The sequence below is a fragment of the Hemicordylus capensis genome, chromosome 1, assembly GCF_027244095.1.
Source record: "Hemicordylus capensis ecotype Gifberg chromosome 1, rHemCap1.1.pri, whole genome shotgun sequence".
Classification (NCBI taxonomy): domain Eukaryota; kingdom Metazoa; phylum Chordata; class Lepidosauria; order Squamata; family Cordylidae; genus Hemicordylus; species Hemicordylus capensis.
The window spans coordinates 404,391,984-404,416,901 of NC_069657.1; the positions used below are offsets into that span (position 1 = coordinate 404,391,984).

General features: G+C 44.0%; 1 protein-coding gene and 1 long non-coding RNA gene across 4 annotated transcripts in view; one reads left to right on the forward strand and one right to left on the reverse strand.

Annotated features, from left to right (window-relative positions):
• The window catches only part of LOC128349656 (uncharacterized), a 64,419-nt gene extending 55,043 nt beyond the window's left edge, over positions 1–9,376 (reverse strand). Inside the window, exon 1 of the long non-coding RNA XR_008318906.1 lies at positions 9,269–9,376. This is a non-coding gene — a long non-coding RNA (uncharacterized LOC128349656). The remainder of the gene's footprint in view (positions 1–9,268) is intronic.
• Positions 1–24,918, forward strand: part of PLB1 (phospholipase B1) — a 158,223-nt gene that overhangs the window by 78,595 nt on the left and 54,710 nt on the right. For all 3 annotated transcript variants that reach the window (XM_053306297.1, XM_053306290.1, XM_053306307.1), the window contains 10 exons: positions 2,714–2,765; positions 2,905–2,985; positions 3,899–3,964; positions 6,123–6,223; positions 10,126–10,207; positions 11,843–11,947; positions 13,277–13,372; positions 15,063–15,134; positions 18,758–18,835; positions 21,665–21,725. In XM_053306297.1, coding sequence (XP_053162272.1) covers positions 2,714–2,765; positions 2,905–2,985; positions 3,899–3,964; positions 6,123–6,223; positions 10,126–10,207; positions 11,843–11,947; positions 13,277–13,372; positions 15,063–15,134; positions 18,758–18,835; positions 21,665–21,725 — 794 coding nt within the window. The remainder of the gene's footprint in view (positions 1–2,713; positions 2,766–2,904; positions 2,986–3,898; positions 3,965–6,122; positions 6,224–10,125; positions 10,208–11,842; positions 11,948–13,276; positions 13,373–15,062; positions 15,135–18,757; positions 18,836–21,664; positions 21,726–24,918) is intronic.

The following is a 24,918-nucleotide window of genomic DNA, read 5'->3' on the forward strand; positions in this document are numbered from 1 at the left end:
TGGTAGCTAAGAACTGGGAAGTTCTGTAAAGATAAAACTCTACATAATTCCATTGTAACTAGTGCATTTTGGTACCTTGGTTAAGTCACTTGGTTGAGAGGTTAACCAGTTTACCCCTCTGTTTAACTAGGCCTTGATTGACAAAGAAGTGGGTCCTTAATGTTTTCCAAAAACAACAACCTATTTAGCTCATTCACCTGTTCTATTCAGTGCATGTGCAGTGTGTCCACAGTTGTTGATCTTTACATGAGTTCAGTTATTCACACATTTCATTCAGTGAATACACAATCATGCACTTCATTTGTAATCTATTTCCATAGCGTCTGGTCCCCATGTAAACTTCTAAAATGAATACATCTATACAAAAAAGTGTATTTGCACATGACGTCGTATATTACGAACCCTTTCACCCTGTAATTATTCAGTAACCATGTGGAGAAAGTTGTTTTCTTAACTGCCTCCTGGCTTTCCCAATGTTTAGCCTTTATCCACATGAGGAAAGCCCAGAATGGGGAGAGAAAGCAGATGCTCCCCCTTCCCTTTCCCCCATTTGTTGTTTGTATGTACATAGATACTATGGTGATGTCCCTGAACTTTCAAAGACATGTTTATTAGAAGTCATTTCCACTACGTTTCATTTACAATCTTATCTGGCTAAGATAAAGTAAAATTGATATGCGTCCTGGATTTCCATAAAAGAACCATGGGAAGGAAGGAACTGTCTTACCTAGTTTAGCTATTTATCTCAGTTGAGATGAGGTCAGTTTTCAAATTATGTGAAACAAGATTAAGAAGGATCCAAAGGGAGCATTTGAAATTTCACGTCTTCCTGACTGTTGGGGAAGCAGTTAAATGTACCTAGTCAAGGATCAGAGTTTGAGCTCATTCTAAACTCCGTAGCTTGCTGAAAAGTGAAAAGTTTCTGTTGCCCTGTTCTGTTTTCTGTTGCTGTTAAAGCACCTCCAAACAGCTGCTTCCATCAGCAGCTGTGTTGCCAAACCAGAAGTGAAAAGGAAAAATACTGCAAGGAAGAGGTAGTTTTAGCACAGAGGCTTGGTGCTGCCATTGCTAGTTTTGCACTTGGAACATAGGAACCTTCCTTATACAGAATCAGACCATTGGTACATCTAGCTCAGTATTGTCTTTACTGACTGGCAGTGGCTCTCCCCAAACTTTCAAGTAGGAGCCTTTCCCAGCCGCCGCCTCCTCCTCCTCCTCCTTCTTCTTTACATTTTATATCCCGCTCTTCCTCCAAGGAGCCCAGAGCGGTGTACTACATACTTAAGTTTCCCTCACAACAACCTTGTGAAGTAGGTTAGGCTGAGAGAGAAGTGACTGGCCCAGAGTCACCCAACAAGTATCATGACTGAATGGGGATTTGAACTCGGGTCTCCCCGGTCCTAGTCCATTGCTCTAACCACTACACCATGCTCGCTCCTACCGGGAGATTCCAGGTACTGAACCTGGGACCTTCTATACACAAGGAGATGTATATCTTACAGCACTCAGTGCTCACATGTAATCACTCATCCAAGTGCAAACTAAGGTGAACTCTATTTAGCAAAGGGGACAATTCATGCTCGCTACTGCAAAACCAACTCTCGGATTTAATCTGGGTTTTGAAAGGAAAGTTCAAATTAGATAGATAGAGAGAGAGAGAGAGAGAGAGAGTAATTTTCCAGTTATAATATGCCTTCATGTATTGTACACAGTGCTAATTTTTAAAAGAAAATGGAGGAAAACCATTGTTCCCATTTGTTAGAAATACTACCAAACTTGGACTGGTTTCTCTGCCTCCTTTCATTGTCCCTGAGATGCCTGGACAAAGAGAGCTACTGCTACTTAGTACCAATTCTATAACTTGCCTTGGCAGGAAGCAGGAAACAAGACACAGTTTTTGTGCTGCTTGCACTTATATTTTACAGTACACAGTACACTGAGATGGGGAGACAGGCAGATCACTAAGTGGAAAGGTTGTCCAATCATTCAGAAAAACCCGTTTCGTGCACATCCCTAGAAAGAAGTGGCTTTGTCAAGCAGATATTACTTGTAAAAATGTCCCCCTTTCCTAAAATATATGTCTCCATGTATTATATGCACTATGAACTGTTATTAAAGGGGGAAAATATTATAGTCAGAAAATTAGGATATGTATTATTTCTTTGCATGTCCACTAAAATGCCACAATAGAGGCTATAATCTCTACTACCCTCTTCTATATCTTCCAAACATATTAAACACAAAATGGGAGAGAGTTACTGACTCTGCACTTTACTTTTGAAATGACAAAGGTTTGTTCAAGAATTCACAGTGCACATTTCCACAGGATCTGATCATGTCTGATGGTTTCGGGCTCCCTTGCTGTTAGAAATGAGTCATAGACCACTTTCACTGATGAATCACTGCTTTAAATTGGTTCTTTTCCCTGTTTTCCCGATCCAGTTGTAAACAAAGGCAATATAACGTAGATGATGATGTAGTTAAAGTATTCCTCTGGGTCTAAGGAAATCTAGGTTTAAGTTCCATCATTGCCAGTGATTTAGATTAGATTGAGCAAGTAATGAACCCAGCTTGCTACCACAGTTCTCTATTAGTAAAATGGGAATATCCAGTTCTCACTTTACAGATGTGTTTTAGGATGAATTTATAGCAGTGTGCAAGCATCAAGGGTGTGGTCATGTCATCTTAATTCACTGTTTGTCCACTTTCCTAGGGACTTACCAGACCAAGTAAAGCAGCTTGTGAAATTAATGAAAAATGACTCAGTAAGTTGGCAACTTCCAAGACACTTGCTTACTTGTCACTATATGAAGGGTTTTGTGAAGGGTTATAGGTAAAGCTAGATAATCATATATATCTGTGTGGATACGACATAACTGACTTTCTCCCCTTTTCTTTATTCAGAGAATCAGATTTGACTCTGACTGGAAGATCATAACTGTATTCATTGGAATTCCAGATCTGTGCAACTACTGCAGAGATGTTGTGAGTTATGAGAGTGTCTAGAAGCTCTGTGGTGCAGAATGAAAGCCAAGACTATGACTTGCAGGGAAATATTAAAGATTATCCTGTGTACAAAAGACAACCATCCATGGCTGAAGAGGGCCCACTGGTTGGCTGGAGGTTCGACCATTCATGTATAGAGTTACCCAGGCAAAGGGAATTATGCTGCCAGAAGTGCTACCCTGGAGTAAGAGCAAGATTTCAAGGGGAAGATGGTGGGAGATCAACTTCCCCTCGCACCTCTTCTAGCCATGGTTTGATGGTGGTTTCTAAAAACACCTAAAGTGTTAGAGATATAGTGAGAAATTCCTGTGTTGTACAGTTACAGTCAGCTAGCTGAGTTACAAAAGCCCCAGATTCACATAAGAAGAACTGTTGGATAGCCTTCAGCAGCTTAATACTATCTCTCCATCCTAAGGGATAGAACTGCTGAACCAGAAAAAAAACCTCAGATTACAAAGTCCCCACAGTATTTGAATGTTGGAGATTACAGACTCAGACATCAAAGCAACTCTCCTGGGAGGCTGAAATGGATCATAAATTGTGAAGGCTATTGTAGCCTTTACCAGGCAATCCAAAGGCAGTTCACCAGTATTTCTCTTCCTCCGATCTAAGTCATGTGTGCTCAGGAGCACTCCTTTGTCATTATGGACCATAGCATACGCACAACAGCCCTGAATAATAATAGGATAATGCTAGATATCCTGTCATCAAAAGAGGATAATGCACCCTTTTGAGCATTAAGCAGTATATCAATGTAATAAATAATTTTAAAAGATAGTTTTGCCTTAGAATGAACTGAACATATTTCACTTGGGCAAAGATAGTAGGCTCTGGTCACTTTTGCTCCTCTGGGATCAGTAACCTTCTTTTTTCAATCCCCTGTTTTCATTAGAATTACTACTCAGCTATGAACTTTTCAAGCCGTGTTCAAGAAGCACTGGATATACTCCACACAGAGGTAGGTGGTGGCTCCTCGAATAGCATCTTACTTTTTTGTCTCAGGGCCTTGCTGCACAGTCACTGGGGAAATGCAGGCCCTCCCCCTGGGCCCCCACCACTAATATAGCACACATTGCTGCTGTTATTGCTATGTGGAATATGGTTGCAAAGATAACTCAAGATCCAATTGAATATTGTGTAGGACAGGGATTCTCAACGTTGGGTCCTCAGATGTTATTGGACTTCAACTCCCATAATTCCCAACCAAAGGCAACTGGGGCAGAGGATTATGGGAGTTGAAGTCCAATAATATCTGGAGACCCAACGTTGAGAACCCCTGGTGTAGGACATGCCTAGTGACCTATGACAAAAGTCCCTCCATTTTCCATGACCAATTTTTTTGTTCCTGCTGTGGTGAATCTGACATTGACTATAGAGACTGACAAGATGCTTCTGGAGATGGTTTGTTTTTTGTTAAAGACCTCTTGCTCCTTTCACCATAAAGCAAAGTCTGGCAAAGACCTAATCAGGGCAAAACTGCATATCACATTAAACTGTGTGTATTAGGAGTTAGATAGCTGCTTCATCTGGTCAAATCTGCTTTGAAAGTGGGTGATTTTGCGCAGGAAAGTGGCAGGGTGTGGAAGACTCAACACTTCCTCTTCAGCTTTTCTGCTTCTATTCATGTCCCATGTGGTTTTTCCTTTCATGGAGATCCAAGTGTCTGTTTGTGAGGGTAAACACATCCCTGGGGGAGAACAGCAACTGGGGAAGAACTGCAGTGAAAAACCATGGTTGGGGGAAGGATTAAGCACTCTTTCCCCCCATACTTCTTCACTGAGAATCCTCCCTTGCAAATCAGCTTTTAGTTTGTTTGTTTTTAACATTTTATATCCTGCTCTTCCTCCAAGGAGCCCAGAGAGGTGTGCTACATACTGAAGTTTCTCCTCACAACAACCCTGTGAAGTAGGTTAGGCTGACAAAGAAGTGACTGGCCCAGAGTCACCCAGCAAGTATCATGGCTGAATGGGGATTTGAACTCAGGTCTCCCTAGTCCTAGTCCAGCACTCTAACCACTACACCGCGCTGGCTCTCATTGACAGGCTTTGACTAGAAGAAGCAACTGTCGGGGTTTTCATATACAAGTTTGCATGTCGTTTAGCCCTCGGAATTTGCCTTCAGACTCACTGAAGAGCTAAAACTAGCAGTGCCACAAGATAGAATTTAGAGATGCCCCTTGTTAGTCCTGAGCAGAGAGTAGGAGCACTAGCCAAATCACTTTCAATAACTGAGAGGGGCTGGGGTCATTTGTGTGATCTTATTTGCCACATCAAGCTGCAAGGCAAAGTTTGGAGAAACAGCTCCTCAACCATTGGTCACTTTGAGATCCAGTGGACTCACCTGTCTTTGAAGGGTGAGTCCATCATCCAGCCTTAAAAAAAAAACCCAAACCGAATAGTTTCCTTTCCTCCTGCATCATGGCCATGTCATTGCAGCAGAGCAGTCCACCTCCTGAATTACTCCTTTCCCGGACGATTGTTCCTGGAAGTGTCATCACCCTCTAGGGCAGGGGGGAGGGTGGGCAATCTTGGCCCTCCAGCTCTTTCTGGACTACAGCTCCCATCACCCCAGCCACAGTGTATTGTGGCTATGGATGGTGGGAGTTGTAGTTCCACAACAGCTGGAGGGCCAAGATCGCCCACCCCTGCTCTAGTGGCTTGCAGGGATATCCTGCATAAGGATAAAATAAACAGAGTGCTCTTTACTTGACTGCGTGGAAAACCCTCAGCTGTTGTATGATACTCCCACCAGAGATTTTGCTGCAAAGACATCCAGCAAGCCGGGAATAGATGCAAGGCCACAGTGCCACATGCTTGGATGACTAATGGAATGTGATTGAGTCGGGAGGTGGAGTCACGTAACTAGATCACTAATTGTGTCACCAGCTATAACTCACATCCATTTTAATAATTTTGTTTTGGCCTTTCTCTGCTGATGTGAATGCTTCCACATGAAGGGTTGGGGAGGCGGGGGGGCGGGATCAGGTCAAACAAGAGGAGGAATGAATCAGATTTGACAGCTGCTTTGACAGCAGAGAGGAGAGAGACAAGCTTTGTGTTTTATCTCCTCTTGCCCGAATAACTGGAATCTTCTAATGAAAGCTTGTTTCCCATCAGGTGCCTAAAGCTCTGGTTAACCTGGTTGAGGTAATGGACTTTCTTCCCTTGAGGCAGCTGTTTCTGGATAGCAGATTACCATGCTCTACACATCTAGCACAGTAAGGCAATCCCGGTCAACTTTGGCTTCCAAGCCATTCAGTTATATGAAAGCCATTTGGGGTCCAGTGACTTTCTCATTGGAAGTCTAGTAGAAATTCTTTGGATGGAACATATACTGAGTCAGACCAATATACTGAGCCATATACTGAGTCAGACCAATGGTCATCTAGCTCAGTATTGTCTACACTGACTAGCAGCAGCTTTCCAAGGTTTCAGGCAGGGGTCTTTCCCAGCAGTCCCAGGGTTCTTCTTTACACAAAGCAGATGCTCTACCACTGAGCTACAGCCTCATGATGGGATGTTGCTTACTGTACGAAGATGACTATCCTGTCTTGTGGGAGGCAGAACCCATGGACAGCCAGGAAGGCAAGAAGTCTAACCAGTCACTGGGGTGTGTGTGGTGAGACTCAGAACTGATGAGAGAAGCTGTCCAGTCCAGCACTTGCACTCCCAGTGAGCAGTGGCAGTGGGAGGCCCATGGAGAGACAGGAACCAGACCCAGCTCAGGTCCAGATTGGGTATAAGGGTTAGGACCTAGGACAAGTCACAGGGAGCAATCTCCCTTTCTCTGATGAAATCCCAGCTCCTGGTGAATACAACAAATATTTATATACTGCCTTTCAACCAAAAAGTTCCCAAAGCGGTTTACATAAATAAATAAATAACATGGCTCTCAGTCCTCAAAGGGCTCACAATCTAAAAAGAAACATAAGAAAGACACCAGCAACAGCCACTGGAGGGATGCTGTGCTGGGGTTGGATACGGCCACTTGCTCTCCCCCTGCTCAATAAAGAGAATCACTACTTTTCAAAGGTGCCTCTTCTGCTCAGTTAGCAAGGGAGTTCTCATATCTCATATATGTCATATATGTGAGTTCTCATATACGAGAACTCACCCGGCTCCGTTAGCAGGGTGAGTTCTCACAACTCTCTTAGCACAAGATATCCGTCTCATGTGCCATCTCTTAAGAGTGGAAATCCTTAAAGGGCCTGGAGGCAAGGAGTCCTTGGATTCTCTGGTTCTACCTGCCTGATCTGCCCCCCTGTGTCAGTGAACAGGCACTGGAGAGCAAGAGGGCCCTGACGTGGCAGGGCTCAGCCCTCCAGGGATATCTGGCTCTGGGGCTCTGGGCTCGAGAGGTCCCAGTTCCAGGGGCCCTGGCTCATTGCTGGGGCCTGGTTCCCAGCACCTGTGCAACCGATATGAGTGACCTGGATCTGAGAGACCCGGCTCCTTCAGGTCCGAGTCCTGGCTGTTGCTTGGAGTTGGAACCATGACGCCAACTTCACTCACAAAGAAAAGGCTTCAAGCAGAATAGCTGAGAGTCCTTGGTTGACCTAAATGAGGCAAAAGCCCGTAATAACTAAAACATGGGGAAGCTTCCCAAAATCTTCTTTGTGCTAGACACTTTGAAACAAACTAATTACGAGCCAGCAGGAACTGTCACAACTATCCATATGTGGTAGCCTCAATAAGTCATTTTACAGGCTGCATTTTCTCCATCAAGTCCCAATTTAGCAGATTTCTTATGAACTCAGACGTAAATATAGGGAAAGTAGCCTTCCTTGGTATTTAAGATGGTTAAAGGAATATAAAGTTGGAAGTGATTAGTCTTCCTTGGAGGCTATTCTCATGACCTCCCAAAAGCAGGCTAAGGGATCTGCGCGGCTCCTGGCAGCAAACCTCCCAAAGTACCCCTCCCCTTAAACTAGGTTTGTAGAGCAAGTGCTCCACTAACCCTGTTTTGGTGCCTGTGAGTCGTGGTGACTCAAGAGGAGACCCTCCAACTTGTTGGAGGCTCCAACAAGCCTCCCGGCCTTGGGGTTCTCCCCAGATTGCCCCACACACTCATGTGAGGCATTCTGGGACTTCTGGGGGCCAGGCAGCCCCCCGATCCACACCGCCCCTACCGGCTCCATAATGGAGCCGGGAGTTGTGTGGGTGGCCAATCTGGCCACCCATGGATGGCTAAGCCGGCTCTCCCCACAAATCACCTCAAGGTGCTTCACTTTGTTTGTGTGAAGCACCTCTTGGATCCTCTACAATAAGGTCTTCAGCACTCATTTCTCTCATACTGATTTCTGTTGTGTTTCCAGATCTGGTTTTCAGTATTTTGGGCATTCTTCCACTTTTTTTTGAGAGAGAGAGAGAGAGAGAGAGAGAGAGAGAGAGAGAGAGAGAGAGAAAATGCCATAGAGCTTAATAGCTCTTATTTCATAGAGTAGTTTTTTAAAGACATAAATTATATACTGGTCCTTCACTTGATCCAAATGAGCAGAGATTATTTGTTTTGTGAGCTTCCCGGAAAGCACTTGTTATTGGGTGGCTATATAAATAAAGTCGTCGTCATTGTTATTACACATAGATTTCCATTTGTTAGTACTGAACAAATTACAACACTGCCCTTAATGCGCCTTCTAAAGTGGTGTTACTTTCATGTAACTCTTATTTAGTAAAGGTCCCAAGAAGTGGCAAAAGTTGGGTGGGATTGGAACATTATGCAATTCCAGCAGAATATTCCACCCACGTTTATCACTTATAGAATGAGCAAGCCCCTAAGAGGAAATAGGCTTGTTCACATAAGAACAGCACTGCTGAATCAGGTCCAAGACCTATCTAGTCCTGCATTGTGTTTCACACAGTGGCTCACCAGATGCCTCTGAGAAGCCCACAGGCAAGAGCTGAGGGCATGCCCTCTCTCCTGCTGTTGTTCCCCTGCAATGATATTTAGAGGTACCATGCCTTTGAGGCTGGAGGTGACCTATAGCCACCAGACTAGTAGCCAGTGATAGACCTGTTCTCCATTAATTTGTTCTAAGCCCCCTTTTAAAGCCATACAAGCTAGTGGTCATCACCATATCCCATGGCAGAGAATTCCATAGATTAATTATGCACTGTGTGAAATAGTACTTCCTTTTGTTGGTCCTAAATTTCCCGGCCTTGAGTTTCACAGGATGACCCCTGGATCTAGTGTTGGGAGAGCGGAGAAATTTTTCTCTCTGTCTACCATTCTGTGGTGGGTAAGAGCCCAGCCAAGATGTTACCTTGTATGAAATGCATGAGCATCTTCTCAGCTTGGCTCCGCAAACCCAGCAAACACATGAGCATGGCTGTTGAGGGCTCCTTTACTGAACTCAACAGCTGCAAGCCCCACCCCTCCACTGAAAGTCCTCTAAGGGCGTGTATGCCTTCCCACCATGCTTAGCATTGCAAGCAGTCTGGAAAAGCTTCATGACATCTGCAACTTTCCTCCGATTGGCCACAAAGCGGAGCAGGAGGCAGCTGCAGCCCTTCCGAAGCTGATCCAGCTTTGTGATCATAGAGTGTCCTTATTGTGTCCATTGATGGTGGCCGCTGTGAGTTTTGTGGGTGCTGGTGACTGGGTAAAAGAGGTATGAGGCTTTTCACAATCAAAAATCAGGTGAGGAGCACTCTCATCTCTTTCACCCTCAGTTCAAAGCTAGGTAAAAAACCTTGGCAGCCTTTCCTGAAGCACCCTGGGCTGAAGGGAAATGCATGAATTCTGCTGATCACACAAATCTGGGTAGCCCATCTCCTACCTTGATTTTAACAGTCATATGAACCAGCCTAGTTGATATCTATCTAGTTGTGCTTCTAATTAAGGGAACTGGGTATGTGCTTCTTGGAAGTTTCATTCCATTCACTAATATCCTTTATTTATTTATTTGATTGATTGATTGATATACTGCCCTTCCAAAAATGGCTCAGGGGAGTTTACATCAAAATAAAACCAAAACGATTAAAATCAAAACTAAATCAATTAAACAATTAAAATCATTAACATTAAATCATTTAAAACCAACTTTAAAATTTTAAAACCATAAATCTAATTAAAAGGTTTATTTCATTTATGCCTTTTCCTCTTTAATTTCATATTTAGAAATCAATGCAGCTGTGTTCTCCCCATTCAAGAAGGCTCATCTGACCTAGTGATGATGCAGAAAGCTGTCAAAGACTATCAGGTATATATACAAGGAGCAATACCCTCATTGTGGTTCTAAGCTATATCCCAATATTTTTCTGAATTTCATTGCAATAGTATAATGTCTAACTACCACCATATATTGCACATGGGTATCCTTTGGACATGATTCAAAACTACTATGCAATATAAACAAAAACCATATCAGTTCCTCAAGAGATCCTACCAATATTTTATGACTTGTTATAACTTGGGCTGTGTATATTCTATGTCCATAATCTGAACTGGCACAGATATTGGTTTCCTGACAGTTTCAATAAGTATAATTTAATATAAAAGTGTTAAGTTTCCAGCCTTCATATTTTCAGAGAACTATTTGAAGACCTAAACAGTATTCTGACCTCAATAGAAATAAACACAATGCATGGACAATATCTTTTGAAATATAATAAATTTAAGAGTGGTCTTTCTTTATACTTCAGGTGGGGTAGGGTCTCTACCTTACACAAAGTTCTTTTGTTAAGAAACAAGGAATTTGTGCTTCTCATTCTACCCTCTCCAGCTCTTCTGACCACACTTCCCTTCTCACCTTGCCTTCTGCTTCTCAGTCCTTGAAATTCTGAAAAATTCAAATATTGCGCGCGCGCACACACACACACACACACACACACACAGGTGTTGGGTCGGGGGGAGCCAGAGATTACTCCAAGGGATAGCAATTCCTCCCCGCAAAATATTCCCCACTCCCCTAGTGCTACCTTAAGTGGTGCAGCGGGGGAAATGCTTGACTAACAAGCAAAAGGTTGCCAGTTTGAATCCCCCCTGGTACTATATCGGGCAGCAGTGACATAGGAAGATGCTGAAAGGCATCATCTCATACTGCATGAGGGGAGGCAATGGTAAACCCCTCCTGTATTCTACAAAAAAAAACAACCCACAGGGCTCTGTGGGTGCCAGGAGTCGAAATAGACTTGACGGCACACTTTACCTTACCACTACCCACCAGACTGGAACTTTACAGCCAAGTGTCAGACAATATAATCATAGTATATTATGATCCTATAGTTTGAATTAATGATTTTAGAGAGTATCCATTGTTTAAGGAAGCCTCATTCACTCACTCTTCTACCCCAGAACATTCAGCTCTTTCATGAAGAATTTGGGAGAGGATGTTTGCACACAGCAGGCCTAGCCTTGATCATAATCAATAGCTTGAAATGTCCAAAATATTCACCTGTTTTTCAGTAAACAATAAACCTCATTTGCAATCAAAACCTGTGGCTACTCAAGCAAAAAGAGGGATTGCCAAGTATGTAAAATAGTCACTGGATATTTTGGAGTTAAGGTCAAAATGCATGCCTGTTGTTGCTGGTGACAAATTCAAGAAGCAAAGGTGTGTTTTCCTTAGGCCACACAATCCTCTGAGGAAATAAAGATTGGTCCTTTTAAAGCCCACTTTCCACCTGGAAAGTACCTTTATGAGATCACCTTGCTGTGCATGTGTGTGTCCCTCCTAACAATTTCTCAATGCCTGCACCGATTTGGACCAAGTTTGGTATAGATATTGTTCCACTTAGGGATACTTGAATGACATAGTTTGTTTTGACATCATGCACCCCAATCCAAGATGGAGACTGCATGGAAACAATCTGACTGCTTGTTTATTATTCCACAGAGCAACGTAAGAAAAATAGTGGAGACTGGCAGGTATGATACCCGTGAAGATTTTACAGTAGTACTCCAACCTTTCCTCCGAACGATCACCTTACCTCTTCTACAGGTGTGTCCTTGCTTAATGTGGATGTTTATCGTGTTCATTTTCTAAATAGGCTTGCAAAACTATCAGGACATTGTGTATGATCTTGAAGTTCTGTATGTAATGCAGACTATTGTGATGCAATTTGGATCATGCTTCACACACATCTGTAGTAACCAGACAATTAAAAAACTAAATATATTAGAAACTTCTATTATTGGCTAGAGTTATTCTCCACCCTTTGACTCTTCTTTGTAGTTCCTTTTAGTTTCTAAATAGCGTGTTCTGCACAGAAATAAAGAAGCATGCTTGTTTCACTACAATAAAATGAAAGAATTTATTTCTTCTGGAATCTGGGGCCCCCTACAAACTTCCTTGACCAAATCTACTGTGGCCTTAAATAACAGACAGTTGTCTATGGAAACTGAACACAGCTATTCAGAAGGGCTTCGTGAACACTGGAATGTGAACTCACAAAACAGACCATAGGCCTAATATTCCACATGTAATTGTAGGAGTTCAATTCCCGGTCTTTTACCATGTTTTTGAACTTATGGTCCCACTTTGAATTCCCAGTGTCCTTTACTTTGTATCTGCATTTCTTGATTTTATCTGAGATTGGGAATATATATACCAAAATACAAAGGAGAAAACAAAACAACGGGAATTCTGAAAAAAGAGTCCTGAAAATTCCTGCATGGCTGTGTTAGAAATAGGAACAGAAATGACCAAGGGTTGTTAAAACTGTGTATTCATTTTGATCGCCAGTTAAATTAGTCTTTTACTCTTACGCCATGCCAACAAGGTGGTATCAACTTTGAATATTTTAACTGACTTCAACAATTTACATATTTTTATTATGCTCCAGTTTCTCCATTTACATAATTTGCACTTTTGCTGTTTTAAAATGTGATTTAACATTTTGTGATTGTACAACCTTTTAATTCACAGTTCATTATTATTTTAGGCTTGAAACAGCTACTTTTTAGATGTTTGTGCTTCTAGAAAGATTTTAAGATTCTTTAAAAGAGTTTTAGAAAAAAGATTTTTTTAAAAAAAATTCTAAAAAGGTTTTTAAATCTTAGATCTGTCAATGCAAAAACTAAAACTGACCTAACAATATATGTCAAGTAGACCAAGTAATTTTTGTGTTGTGTGACCTGAAACCTTCTCTCCTTTAAAGTCATTAGGAGTTTTTACTTAGCTGAAGAATGGCAAATCTATCTGATTTGTATAGGGTAGGTTAAGATAAAGCACTTCAGGTTAAAATGTAGCTCCTCTCTGAAAAATTATTCCTGCCTTCAGGGTATCCAACAGAGTTGTTTTTTAAATTAATGCTGTCTTCTTTTTCAGGATGGGCATCCAGATATCTCCTTCTTTGCACCTGATTGTTTTCATTTGAACCAAAAATCACATTCTCAGCTCTCTAGGGCCCTCTGGAACAGTATGGTAGGATATCAAATTCTAGGGCTAAGAGTTTTGCAAATGTGAATCCATACTCTCTACTTTGGCAGTATATATGTTTATGGAAACAAAGGCCCTCATTCCTCCTCTCACTTCTAGTAGCAGACTGATGAAATGGGCAGTCTCAGGACTGATAAAGCAAGTGAAGGGACAAGTTCAATGCATGCATGGGTTATCCTAGTTTCAGATGTACAATTGGAACATATGTTACAGTTGCCCCAAGAAAGCCTCCAAAAACAATATCTTCATGGCAAATCATCACTTCCGTAGCCATGATATGTAGCAGCTCTCACCAGACAGCTTGAGGCATCACACTGGGTGGGTTCACACATAACACGGAGCCTGTTCGCAAAGTCGGTATTACTGACTTGTCTGTGACTGTCTGAACCCATACCAAGGCAGGAACCTGTGGTTCACTTAGGGCCTCCTCAAACCAAGATGTGTAACCAAGATTTGAAGTTGGCTTGTCAAATCAAGTGTAGCTTGCCCTGAGGTGCATGTTATGTCTGAGCCTATGCTCTTCATGAACTTCTGGTGCCTTCCAGACAAGCCCATCCCGATTGCCATAAGATCAATGGCTGTGAAGTACCTGAGAGAGCTTTCCAGCTGAAGAGCAGTGCACGGCAGGCTTGGGATAGTATCCCAGGATCTCACTGGGAGCTCAGCCAAGGGCATACCTCTGGCTCTACTCAGCTATTTGCAGCAAACCAAGACATGTGATTGTCTGCAGTAGCAACTTCAGGTTCCCTCCATATCTCGCAGTGGGTGGGGTGGGGCTCGGGTGTGAGCCCGGCTATTGTGGGTTTCCATATCTCTGTTTCACATTCTCAGCAACCATTAGGAGAGACATGGAGGTGCCTCTGTTTGTACACGTTTGTTATGCAACCCTCAGGGACATAGTTTCAGCAGATACAGGACACTTCTGGGGGCAGAGAAAAACCACTCACAATCTTTCCCTCCTCCATGTGCATGGGCCCTCCCACGGTGAGGAACCCTCCATCTGCATTAAGAGCAGCCTCTTGCTGTGAGGACGGAGTTCCCATTGCATCTTTGACATCTGCGCTGGATGTCAGCCTCTGTCTCACACTTTTCCATATTTAGATGAATGGTTTATTTTATGTTTTATGTATCTAGAGTGGTTTTATTATATGGTCTTGATGGGTTTAACAAGACACTTATCTTCACGTTGTCTTTAGCAGAGCTCTACATGTATATCTTTTAAATTCGTCTCTACTTTTATCCTTAACTTTGTTTCTCATTTTGTCTTAATGTGCTGTTAGCTTAGTTTTATATGAGTTTTATTATCAGTTGTCTTGATTGTATTTTACTGATGAATCAGTGTATCTATGTAATGTTGGTAAACAATAATGTACAGCATAGCAGCAAATCCCATTATAGCTTATTCCATATCCTCAAATTTTCTCTTTTATTGCTTCCAGACAATATTTCCTGCTCTATAATTTTGTCCTTAGGCAGGGCTACATTATACACACAGGATTTTAGTTACATTTTAGCAGCAATCAAACTGAGTCCTTCTGTATACAGAAAAATAATAGGTTTGCATAGAATTTTGGAGCTCAAATTGCTCAATGAATACACTATAGTATTTATTAATTAGAATGAATTACAAGGGTAAAAAACATAATTGCATAATCATCTTGTTGTTGTTTTCCAGCTTCAGCCTCTTGGGAAGAAAGCAGTTTCCTTTGATTTTATGGCTAATATTACCCTGAGCTGCCCAACTCTGGTAAATATTGCACCATCTTCCAGCAAGACAGTGGGAATGGACATTTGGGTATCTCGGTGTGGGCTAAGATTCCTGAACATTTGGATATCAGCATCATGTTCAACAGAATACACACAGCTTACATGTGATTAGGTGCTGGCTCCTTTTATTGGATTTTATTACACTGGAAGCCTACAGGGCATGCCCTCTCTCCTGCTATTACTCCCTGGCAACTGGCATTCAGAGGCATCCTGCCTCTGAGGCTGGAGGTGGCCTATAGCCCTCCACATAGTAGCCATTGATAGACCTCTCCCCCATGAAGTTATCCAAACCCCTCTTAAAGCCATCCAAACTAGTAGCCAATGCCACATCTTGTGGCAGAGAATTCCACAAGTTGATTACGCATTGTATGAAAAAGTACTTAAGTTTGTTGGACCTAAATTTCTTAGCAACCAATTTTATGGGATGACCCCTGGTTCTAGTGTTTTGTGTGTGAGAGAGAAAGTTCTCTCTATCAAGGTGGGAGGGGCACTGCTTTTACTCACATCCCGCCCCCCGCAAGACGACTGCTGCCTAATTCTGGGAGCGCAAACCACACTCCCAGATTGTCTGCAGTGTGGAGTGCTGGCAGCGTGGAGCTCCAGAGGCCGGGAAATGTGTCCCAGTTTCTGGAGATCCCACAATGCACTGCATGACATGTGTGATGCATTGGGGGATTCCCCCAGGAGACAGGCACTCTAGCTTCCTGTCTCTGTGTGTGGCTGAGCTGGAAGCAGCCTGACACGCACACGAGCAGCAAGCCCAAGTTAAGGGAGCCCTCGCTCCCTTAACCTCAGCTAAAAGCCAGGCTGAAAAGCCTGGTTAGGTGGCACTGGCCTGCCAGGATTGGGCCCGAAACCGGCAGTTCTCATGGACATCCTAACCCAGGTTGGGTGTCCCTAGCCTGGGTTAGATTACACGTGAGAACAGCCTCATTGTGTTATCTGGGTTTTAGAGGAGCAAGCCCTATGCAAACCCAAAATAAGCATTTTGTGTTCAGGATGGTGTTCCTCCATCCCATTCTCTGTTTTTAGTTCATCTACACAGCAGCTTTCCATGCCCAAGGGGGCACTCACCCACCAACTTGTCAGACACACAGGCAGCTTTATCTCTCCACAACATGCCTACAGCGTTTCACAACAGTTCTGCCAGATCCTTCTGCCGGCTACCTCTCCCATAGGCCACCAGTGTACCTCACTTTGAGAAATCTCATTTTTACTCAGTTGAATAATCTTTGTGCCCTAGTTATCTAGTCTCTCTCTCTCTCTCTCTCTCTCTCTCTCTCTCTCTCTCTCTCTCTCCATCCATCTCTCTATTATATTTATAAACCTCCTAACGTATGAATCTTGATTCGATGTACAGCAGTTTTAAAACAGTAGAATAAAACACAATTAAAACAGTTTTTTAAAATGGCTTTTAAAAAGGCCTGACAAAACAGGTACATCTTAGTGAATTTTTGAAGGCACCCAGAGATGGAGAAGCTCTTGTATTGGCAGAGATTCCAAAGCCGTGAGGCACCCGCAGAGAAGCCTTGGTCCCGCGTTGTCACCAAACATGCCGGTAGCAGCTGTAACCAAACCTCCCCACATGAGTTACATGGGGCAGCATCCAGATATTACTCTTGAGTAGTCCCAGCGGCGCTCTTACCCCTGGACTTCTGGGTGGAAATCCAGGGCCTTCACACACCCTGGTGGCCCCCCAATCATCTTTAGTCTGCCCCAGGTGGTGTGGACGCCGCACTGCCGGCCCACACTGCGCCAGGCAGCCTAGCGGGACTGTGACCTGGGCCAGGGGGCTGAGCGGGACCTCTGCTTTAGAGACAGAGGGGGGAGTGGAGAAAGAAATATGTGGGATAGGAATATGTTAAGTTGTGTGTTGCAATGTTTCTACTAATGCATATTTGCATAAATATACCTGTTTTATATTCTTGCATTCTTGTGAATTCAGTTGCTGTTTGTGCCCTCAAGAACCCTCATGTTAAATAGAGTGTGTGTGTGTGTGTGTGTGTGTAGGGGGATGATGTTTAACTTGCAGCGGGGGGACGGGAGGGGGCGCTCCAAAGGCCTATAGATCTAGGCTCCAAAATTACCAAGGTGTACCTCTGAGTAGTCCTGCTGAAATAATTACTCCTATAGAGTAACTTCTGAGTAGTACTATTGAGTGATTTAGTCTGGATGCTGCTCATTGATTAGATCTCATTACCAGTATTTCATTAATCTCAATCATTCTTTTATGCCCTCATCTAAGCTACATAATCTGAAGTAATTAAATTAGAGCTGGTATGTCTTTTTACATATGAGCCTACAGGAAGTCACAGTGAGCACTGGCGGAGCAGGGGAGGTTGAATTGAGAAAAGCCAGTATCACTTTTTAGGGGCCATTTCTTTTAAATGCTGGGGGGAATATCCTTGGCTTTTCCCAAACCAAGTCATATGTATGGGTTGTCTGTCAGTGACTGACCAGGAGAGGGATCTTGGGGTCGTGGTGGACAGCTCCTTGAAAGTGTCAACTCAGTGTGCGGCAGCTGTGAAAAAGGTCAATTCCATGCTAGGGATCATTAGGAAGGGGACTGAAAATAAAACGGCTAACATTATAATGCCCTTATACAAAACTATGGTGCGACCACACCTGGAGTACTGCGTACAATTCTGGTTACCACATCTAAAAAAGGACATTGTAGAGCTGGAAAAGGTGCAGAAGAGGGCAATCAAGTTGATCAGGGGCCTAGAGCCCCTTTCTTATGAGGCAAGGCTACAAAACCTGGGGCTTTTTAGTTTAGAAAAAAGACGACTGCGGGGAGACATGATAGAGGTCTATAAAATCATGCATGGTGTGGAGAAAGTGGATAGAAAAAAATTCTTCTCCCTCTCACATAACACTAGAACCAGGGGTCATCCCATGAAATTGATTGCCAGCAAATCTAGGACCAACAAACGGAAGTACTTTTTCACACAACGCATAATCCACTTGTGGAATTCTCTGCCATGAGATGTGGTGACAGCCAACAACCTGGATGGCTTTAAGAAGGGTTTGGATAACTTCATGGAGGAGAGGTCTATCAATGGCTACTAGGAGGGCTGTGGGCCACCTTCAGTCTCAAAGGCAGGATGCCTCTGAGTACCAGTTGTAGGGGAGTAACAGCAGGAGAGAGGGCACGCCCTCAACTCCTGCCTGTGGTTTCCAGCGGCATCTGGTGGGCCACTGCACAAAACAGGAAGCTGGACTAGATGGGCCTTGGGCCTGACTGTTCTTATGTTCTTAATACTAATGTGTTGTGGGCTACCCTTACCATTAAGCAATTTGAAATGATTTCTTTGTGCAGCAGATTCTAGAAAACAACATTTATTGGAAGCGAATGTTAACATTCTTGCTGGGATCCAAACATCCAAGCCTGCCTTTCCTTCTCTAATAGATTGACACAGGATCACAAAACTAAACACCTCTGCATTGTGAAAGCTATGATTTCAGAACTTCAATTCACATAAGTCAGACTCACAGCCTCAACTCCAATAACTCCATCCTTCTGGTAGCATAAGTCCCAGTATATCTTATTTCCTACCATGGTTGATGGTGTTGTGCTTGACGTACACTTTCTTTCTCTGTTAGCACCAACCCTTCCTGGGAACGTATAAGAACAGCAATGACACACATTCATCTCTGAATCCCACCAAGAATCCAAGCCAGGTAATTCCTTTTTACAGTTTACTGTGTATTAAACATAGGAACATAGTACAACAGTGATTTATTTAAAAGAAGCTTTAACAATTCACATTAAGGGGTTGCATCAAAAAGGCATGATGAACTGTTCAAGATTTCATTTGTGCCTCACATCTGCCCAGGGAAGTAATTCTGCTTCTACTTCCATTTAAATGAAAGCTGAGATTCCTCCCCCCCCCCCCGTAATGCACTCCCTAGAGACAACCAAGGCTTAAGATCTTTACCAGCCTTTAAAAGAGCCCTAAAGTCGCTTTTTTTTTTTAGTCTGGCCTCCAGTGGTTTTTAAATGGCTTTAGATTGTTTTATTATTTAAAAAATTGGTTATTTGTTTTTATCTGTTTTTATTTATGCGAACCGCCTAGAGCAAGGGTTCTCAAACTTGAGACCCCAGATGTTATTACATTTCAACTCCCATAATTCCCAGCCTTAATGGAGGCCACTGTGGCTGGGGATTATAGGAGCTGAAGTCCAACAACAGCTGGTTGTTGTGGTAGCTGGTCTTGTGGTAGCAAGCATGAACTTGTTCTCTTAGCTAAGCAGGGTCCACCCTGGTTGCATTTGAATGGGAGACTAGAAGTGTTAGCACTGTAAAATATTCCCCTCAGGGAATGGAGCCACTCTGGGAAGAGCATCTAGGTTCCAAGTTCCCTCCCTGTAATCTCCAAGATAGGGCCGAGAGAGATTTCTGCCTGCAACCTTGGAGAAGCTGCTGCCAGTCTGTGTAGACAATACTGAGCTAGATGGACCAATGGTCTGACTCAGTATATGACAGCTTCCTATGTTCCTATCTGGGGACTCAAGTTTCAGACCCCTTAACCTAGAGCCATCTGGCTTGGGCAGTATAAAAATTTAATGAATAATAAAAGAGTGCTTAGTGTGATGTGAGAAAACTGCACACTAGTACTGTACTTCTACTGTTGCATGGACCACATAGGACTGTGTGCAGCATATTGGCTGGAGATCCAAACAATGTGAACAGTGGCTGAAATCCTGACTAATAGTGCAGTTGTACAATGATTTACAACAATAATGTGATCTTCTTGTACTAGAACAGCAGGAATTGTTTGGGTTCCGCCACCACATCACTCTCTCTCTCTCTCTCTCACACACACACACACACACACACACACACACACACACACACACCCCAAGTTCAATTCTGTAGATGAAAACTAAATTTGAATTTAAGACTGCTGTGGAGACTCAGGAAAAATGGAGGGAACACACAGGTCTAAAAAAGTTAGTAATTTCTCTCTCTCTCCCCCCACCCCTCAAATCTGCTGCACTATTTTAAAAGAACCCACACAACTATTCTTTACTGATACACTTAGGATCTGCAGAAGCTGCACCCAACAGCTGCAGCTCCCAAAAAACTACAGGAGCTGAGAGGAGCAAAAAGCACAACTTAACAACACAGTACCCCCTGGCATAGGCGCTTTGCAGACTAACTGCTCATTAGCAGCAAAATGCCTCTGTTTGGGCAAGTCACATTTGGAACGGAAACAGCAGGGAGAGCAGTCTTGCAGCAACTAACAACCCAACAAAACAGCAACTTTTCCATGCCAGATGTACGACAATGTAGCTCCATTTCGCAGCGATTAAATTCAAAACAAGGCATTGGAAATGTGAATGGCACCTTGCTGTCCACGTAGGGACTGCGGTGTCAGGACACAGGAAGTGTGGAAGCACACTTCTGAGATGCGTCCTGACCCCGTTGCAGGGTCTAGTCCAGAAAGCACCATAAATAACAAAGAAAGCAAGAGCATTTCTGGCTGTAAGTTTTTTACATCTGTCTTCACACTCAACAGCACTGCATGTCCAATCTCTGTAATGAAAAGTGTCGGTTCTAAGCCTACCATTGGGTGGGCAGGGGGGCATCGGCTGGGTGTAGCCTCAGTAGTGAGGCAAAAACACTCTGCAGATGCTCGAAGACACTCTTTTTACTTGCTATGAATGAGAGAATTGCTTCAGATCCAGGACACTAAACAGTGCTATAGAAATGATTGATAATATTACATGTGTTTACTTCATATGAGCCAGGGCTACATGTATAGCTTCTGAGGCTAAGCCTCCTCCAAAACTCTGATGCATTTTTGCCTCCTCCAAAACTCTGATGCATCAGGAATGGGGAGGAGGGATAAGAAAGTGTATTGCTCCCATTCAAGTTGAGGACCCATCTGATGTAGGATGACCAAACCTTAGCAACAGAGAGTTGAGTCCATATCTGAAGGAACCTGGGTTCAGATCCCCCCTCTTCATTCTCGTGTGACCTTGGGTATGGCTATATTTCAGGCTCAGTTCTTCATCTAAAAAACAAGAGCAGAGTGCTTCCATATAGAGCTGTTTTGAGGCCAAATATGAGAAGGATTATAAATCTCAGTGCAAATTCAAAAGACCAGATGTAAATTGTAAGTAACAGGGTTGTACTTGGTAGTGTGTTCAGAAGCAGGCACGGTGTGGTTCGCCAATTGTTGCTGAACTACAGCTCCCATCATCCATAGCCACAATGTATTTCCGCTGGGGATTATGGAAGTTGTAGTTCAGCAACAACTGGAGAACCACACATTGCCTATCCCTCTTCTAGACAGTAGAAGCTCAGGGATGGTGGCAGTAAAAGTGGTGTGAGGCCTTTTAGCGCACGTACATGGATGCAGGCACAGAAAGCTGGAGGAGTGGCTTCTTCCTAATTCTCCCAGGCTTCTGCATCACTAGTCACTGTTGGACTTCTTATGTCTTTAGTTTATATTAGTGTATATGAATTAATTCAAAGTATATTGTGAATGCATTTTCTTTTAGAACTGGGGTAGTGATCTGTCATGTCCAGGACAGACTGCATCCAGGGAAGTCCCAACATCAGGTGAGAAACAAAATGAGCAGAAAGAAAAAATAGAGGATTTTATCAATATAATTTATTTCTGTATATATTTGAGGTATTTTAGTCTTTCAGCCCACCTTTCAATAACATGTTCAAGAACTCTCATAACAAACAAAAACCCATTAAAAATAAGACTCAAATATTGGAGACCGATAAAACTTAGAGACTGTACACACAATGGAAGGAAACTGGGCTAAGGGAACCCAGCCAGTTTTCCTCCATCGTGAGAACCACCGGGCTCATAGGCAAGCCCAGTGGTTCAACAGCTGCCCGCCACAGTGACTCACGAGGAGACCCCTGACTGGGAGGCTAAAACAAGCCTCCTGGCCCCGTGCATTCGCACAGGGCATTCTGGAACTTCTGGGGGATGGGTGGCCCCCAATCCCCACCGCCCCTACTGGCTCTGTGCAGGCTACTGTTTCGGCCACCCAGGGCTCAGCAACTGATCGTCTGCGGGAAGACCGGGCTTGACCAGCATTCCTCACCCAACCCATTCTGGCTCTACACACCGATCATGTGTAGAACCTCAATATTTTAAAATCTTAACCATTTTACATGTATGTGCCAGGAAGACTAAAACATAAACTGCTCTACAAGCCAAAGCCTGTCTCACACAACGACAGAAGGCCATCAGAGAAGAAGGGCCTCATGGCCTTTGATAGAGATTTCTAAAGCCCAGGCGCAGCCACCAAAAAGGCCTCCTCCCATGTTCCGGCCAAAAAATCCCCTCAGATGTTAGTAAAGCAAAAAGAGGAGGCTCTGTGGAATAGCTTAATAAGTAGACAGACTCATAGAGGAACCAATCCCCATCCCACCCACAGCTGCCCGAGCCGGTTCAGGCATCTCCAGCACAATAAATTGTGTCAAAAAATTCATTAGAAACCAGTCAAGCTTCTTTTACAAGGGAGCTGGCCCAGAATGCTGTGGCGAGATTGTTGATTGGTTCCATTGACTAGGGATGTGCATGGAACTGGCTGGCCCGGTTTAGTTTGAGTCCGGACCGGACTCGAACCATACCGGGCCAGTTTGGTCCGGCACCCCCTCAACCCTGCCCCCCAGTTAGGTTTGGTCCAGGGGGGGTTGCAGACCTTTCCCCCCCCAGAAAATTTTTTTAATGCACTTACCCCCTTCGGGGGAGTTGTTGGAGGCGGTGGGATGGTACGCGGAGGTTCCCCCTGCCCCCGCCGGCCTCAGTGCAGCCCAAACCAGCCCATTTGGCCAGCTCTTTGGACTGTTTGGGCCTTCCCCCTCAGCGCAGTGGCCATTTTGGAGGCCGCCGCACCTGCACAATTGGCCTCTAAGAGGTCTGGCATGAACTGGTTCAACGTCGAACCTGTTTGCACACCCCTACCATTTACTAGGAGCATGCAACTCTGCTTTTCCAGACACGATGCCCACTTTCCAAAGGGCAGGGTACAGCTTCAGTGCTGCTCCCAGCTGCCTGCACGCAGCTATGTGCATGCTGATGCCATATGTAGGCTGCTGGAAGCAGCACTGCAGCCACACACAGCCTTTTGGAAAGTGGGTGCCATGCCCAGAAATGTTGTGGGGCAACGGAGGTGCAGGTAAGGACCTGCCTACCTGGTTTTTAAAGGAACCGATCCCCGCCCTGCCTACAGCTGCCTGAGCTGGTTCAGGCACATCCCTAACTGTGATCTTGTTTTAGGGGTGGGGCAGGTTTCCATCCATGAAAGGCTGAAGTATTCCTGGATCAACAGTTTCATTGAACAGGATCGCTTCTGGCTTTTCTAGATTAACCTTCAATTTGTTCACCTCATCTGCTCCATTGCCAGCTTCAGCCACCAATTCAAAATCTCAACAGGAAAATGATGGAGATAGAGTTGGGTGTCATCTGTTTATCGATGACACATGTGCATTTCGTTTCAGATACAAAACGTTTTGTGCACAAAACAGGCCATTTCGGCTGTTTTGTAGCCAAAACAAAAGACCCAATGCTCAAAACAGAAAATTTTGTAGCCAAAACAAAACGTCCCTGTTTCAGATACAAAATGTTTTGTTGTTTCGGTTGTTTTGGAACTCCATTTTGCAATCGCAAAAAGTCTTTCTCCTTCAGTCTCCATTTGAGTTTTGACATCTGTTTGAATTTCCAGCCCTTCCAGCCTGCAGATTGGCCAGCGAAAGTATGGGCTGATCTGCTGGCAATTGCCTCCTTATTCCTTTTAATCAAATTTAAGGGTAAATTTCACCCTCATTGGCCAGTGGGGCAGTGTGCATTTACCCTCATTGGCCAGTGGGGCAGTGTACATTTCATTGTTGTTGTTTCACACTGTTGTGTGTAGATCAATTGCATTTTGGGTGGGGGGGATGTGGATGTGCATGACCTTTGGAAAACTAGCTGATATTTTCCAAAACTCTGCTGTTGTTGGTGATGTTGATGTTATTTGGGGTGGATCGAGGCAGAAAGGGGGCTTTGGGGCAGAAGAGTGGGTCAGGTGGTAGTGCCCCAATGGGTGCCTGCTGCCACCAGATTCCAAAGGAATTGGAAAAAGGGCTGATTTTTAAAGAATTTCTGAAGTTGACATGTCTTTGGGGCAGATTCAGGGCAGAAAGGGGGCCTGAGGGGAAAAACAGTGGGTTGGGTGGCAGTGCCCTAAGGGGTGCCTGCCACAACCCAGATTCCAAAGGAATAGGGCAAAGGGATGATTTCTTAGGAATTGTTGAAGTTTACGCTCCTTTAAGGTTCCCCCCCCCAGGGAATAATGGAGGTTTCAGCAGACCCATAACTCCACCTGGGAGGCACTGGGGTGGCCGGGAGTGAGTGGTGGTATAGTGCACATAGGGTACCAACCACCCCCATGGATTGCTAACCCATGGGGTGCTGGGTTTTGTTGTTTCTGAGGTGTTCTGAGTGTAGATTCTCTGGTAGCATATGAGATTTTCAATGACAAACCATGAATCCACTCTCATATGCTACCAGAGAATCTGAATCTACACTCAAAACATCTCAGAAACAACAGAACCCAGTACCCCATGGGTTAGCAACCCATGGGGGTAGTTGGCACCCTATGTGCTCTACACTGCCACTTGCTCTGGGCCACCCTGGTGCCACCCAAGTGCAGTTATGGGGCAGGAATTATGGAGGTCCATCATTCCCTATGGGGAACAACTTTACAGACACACAAACTCCATTGCATGTTTAAAAATCAGCCCTCTG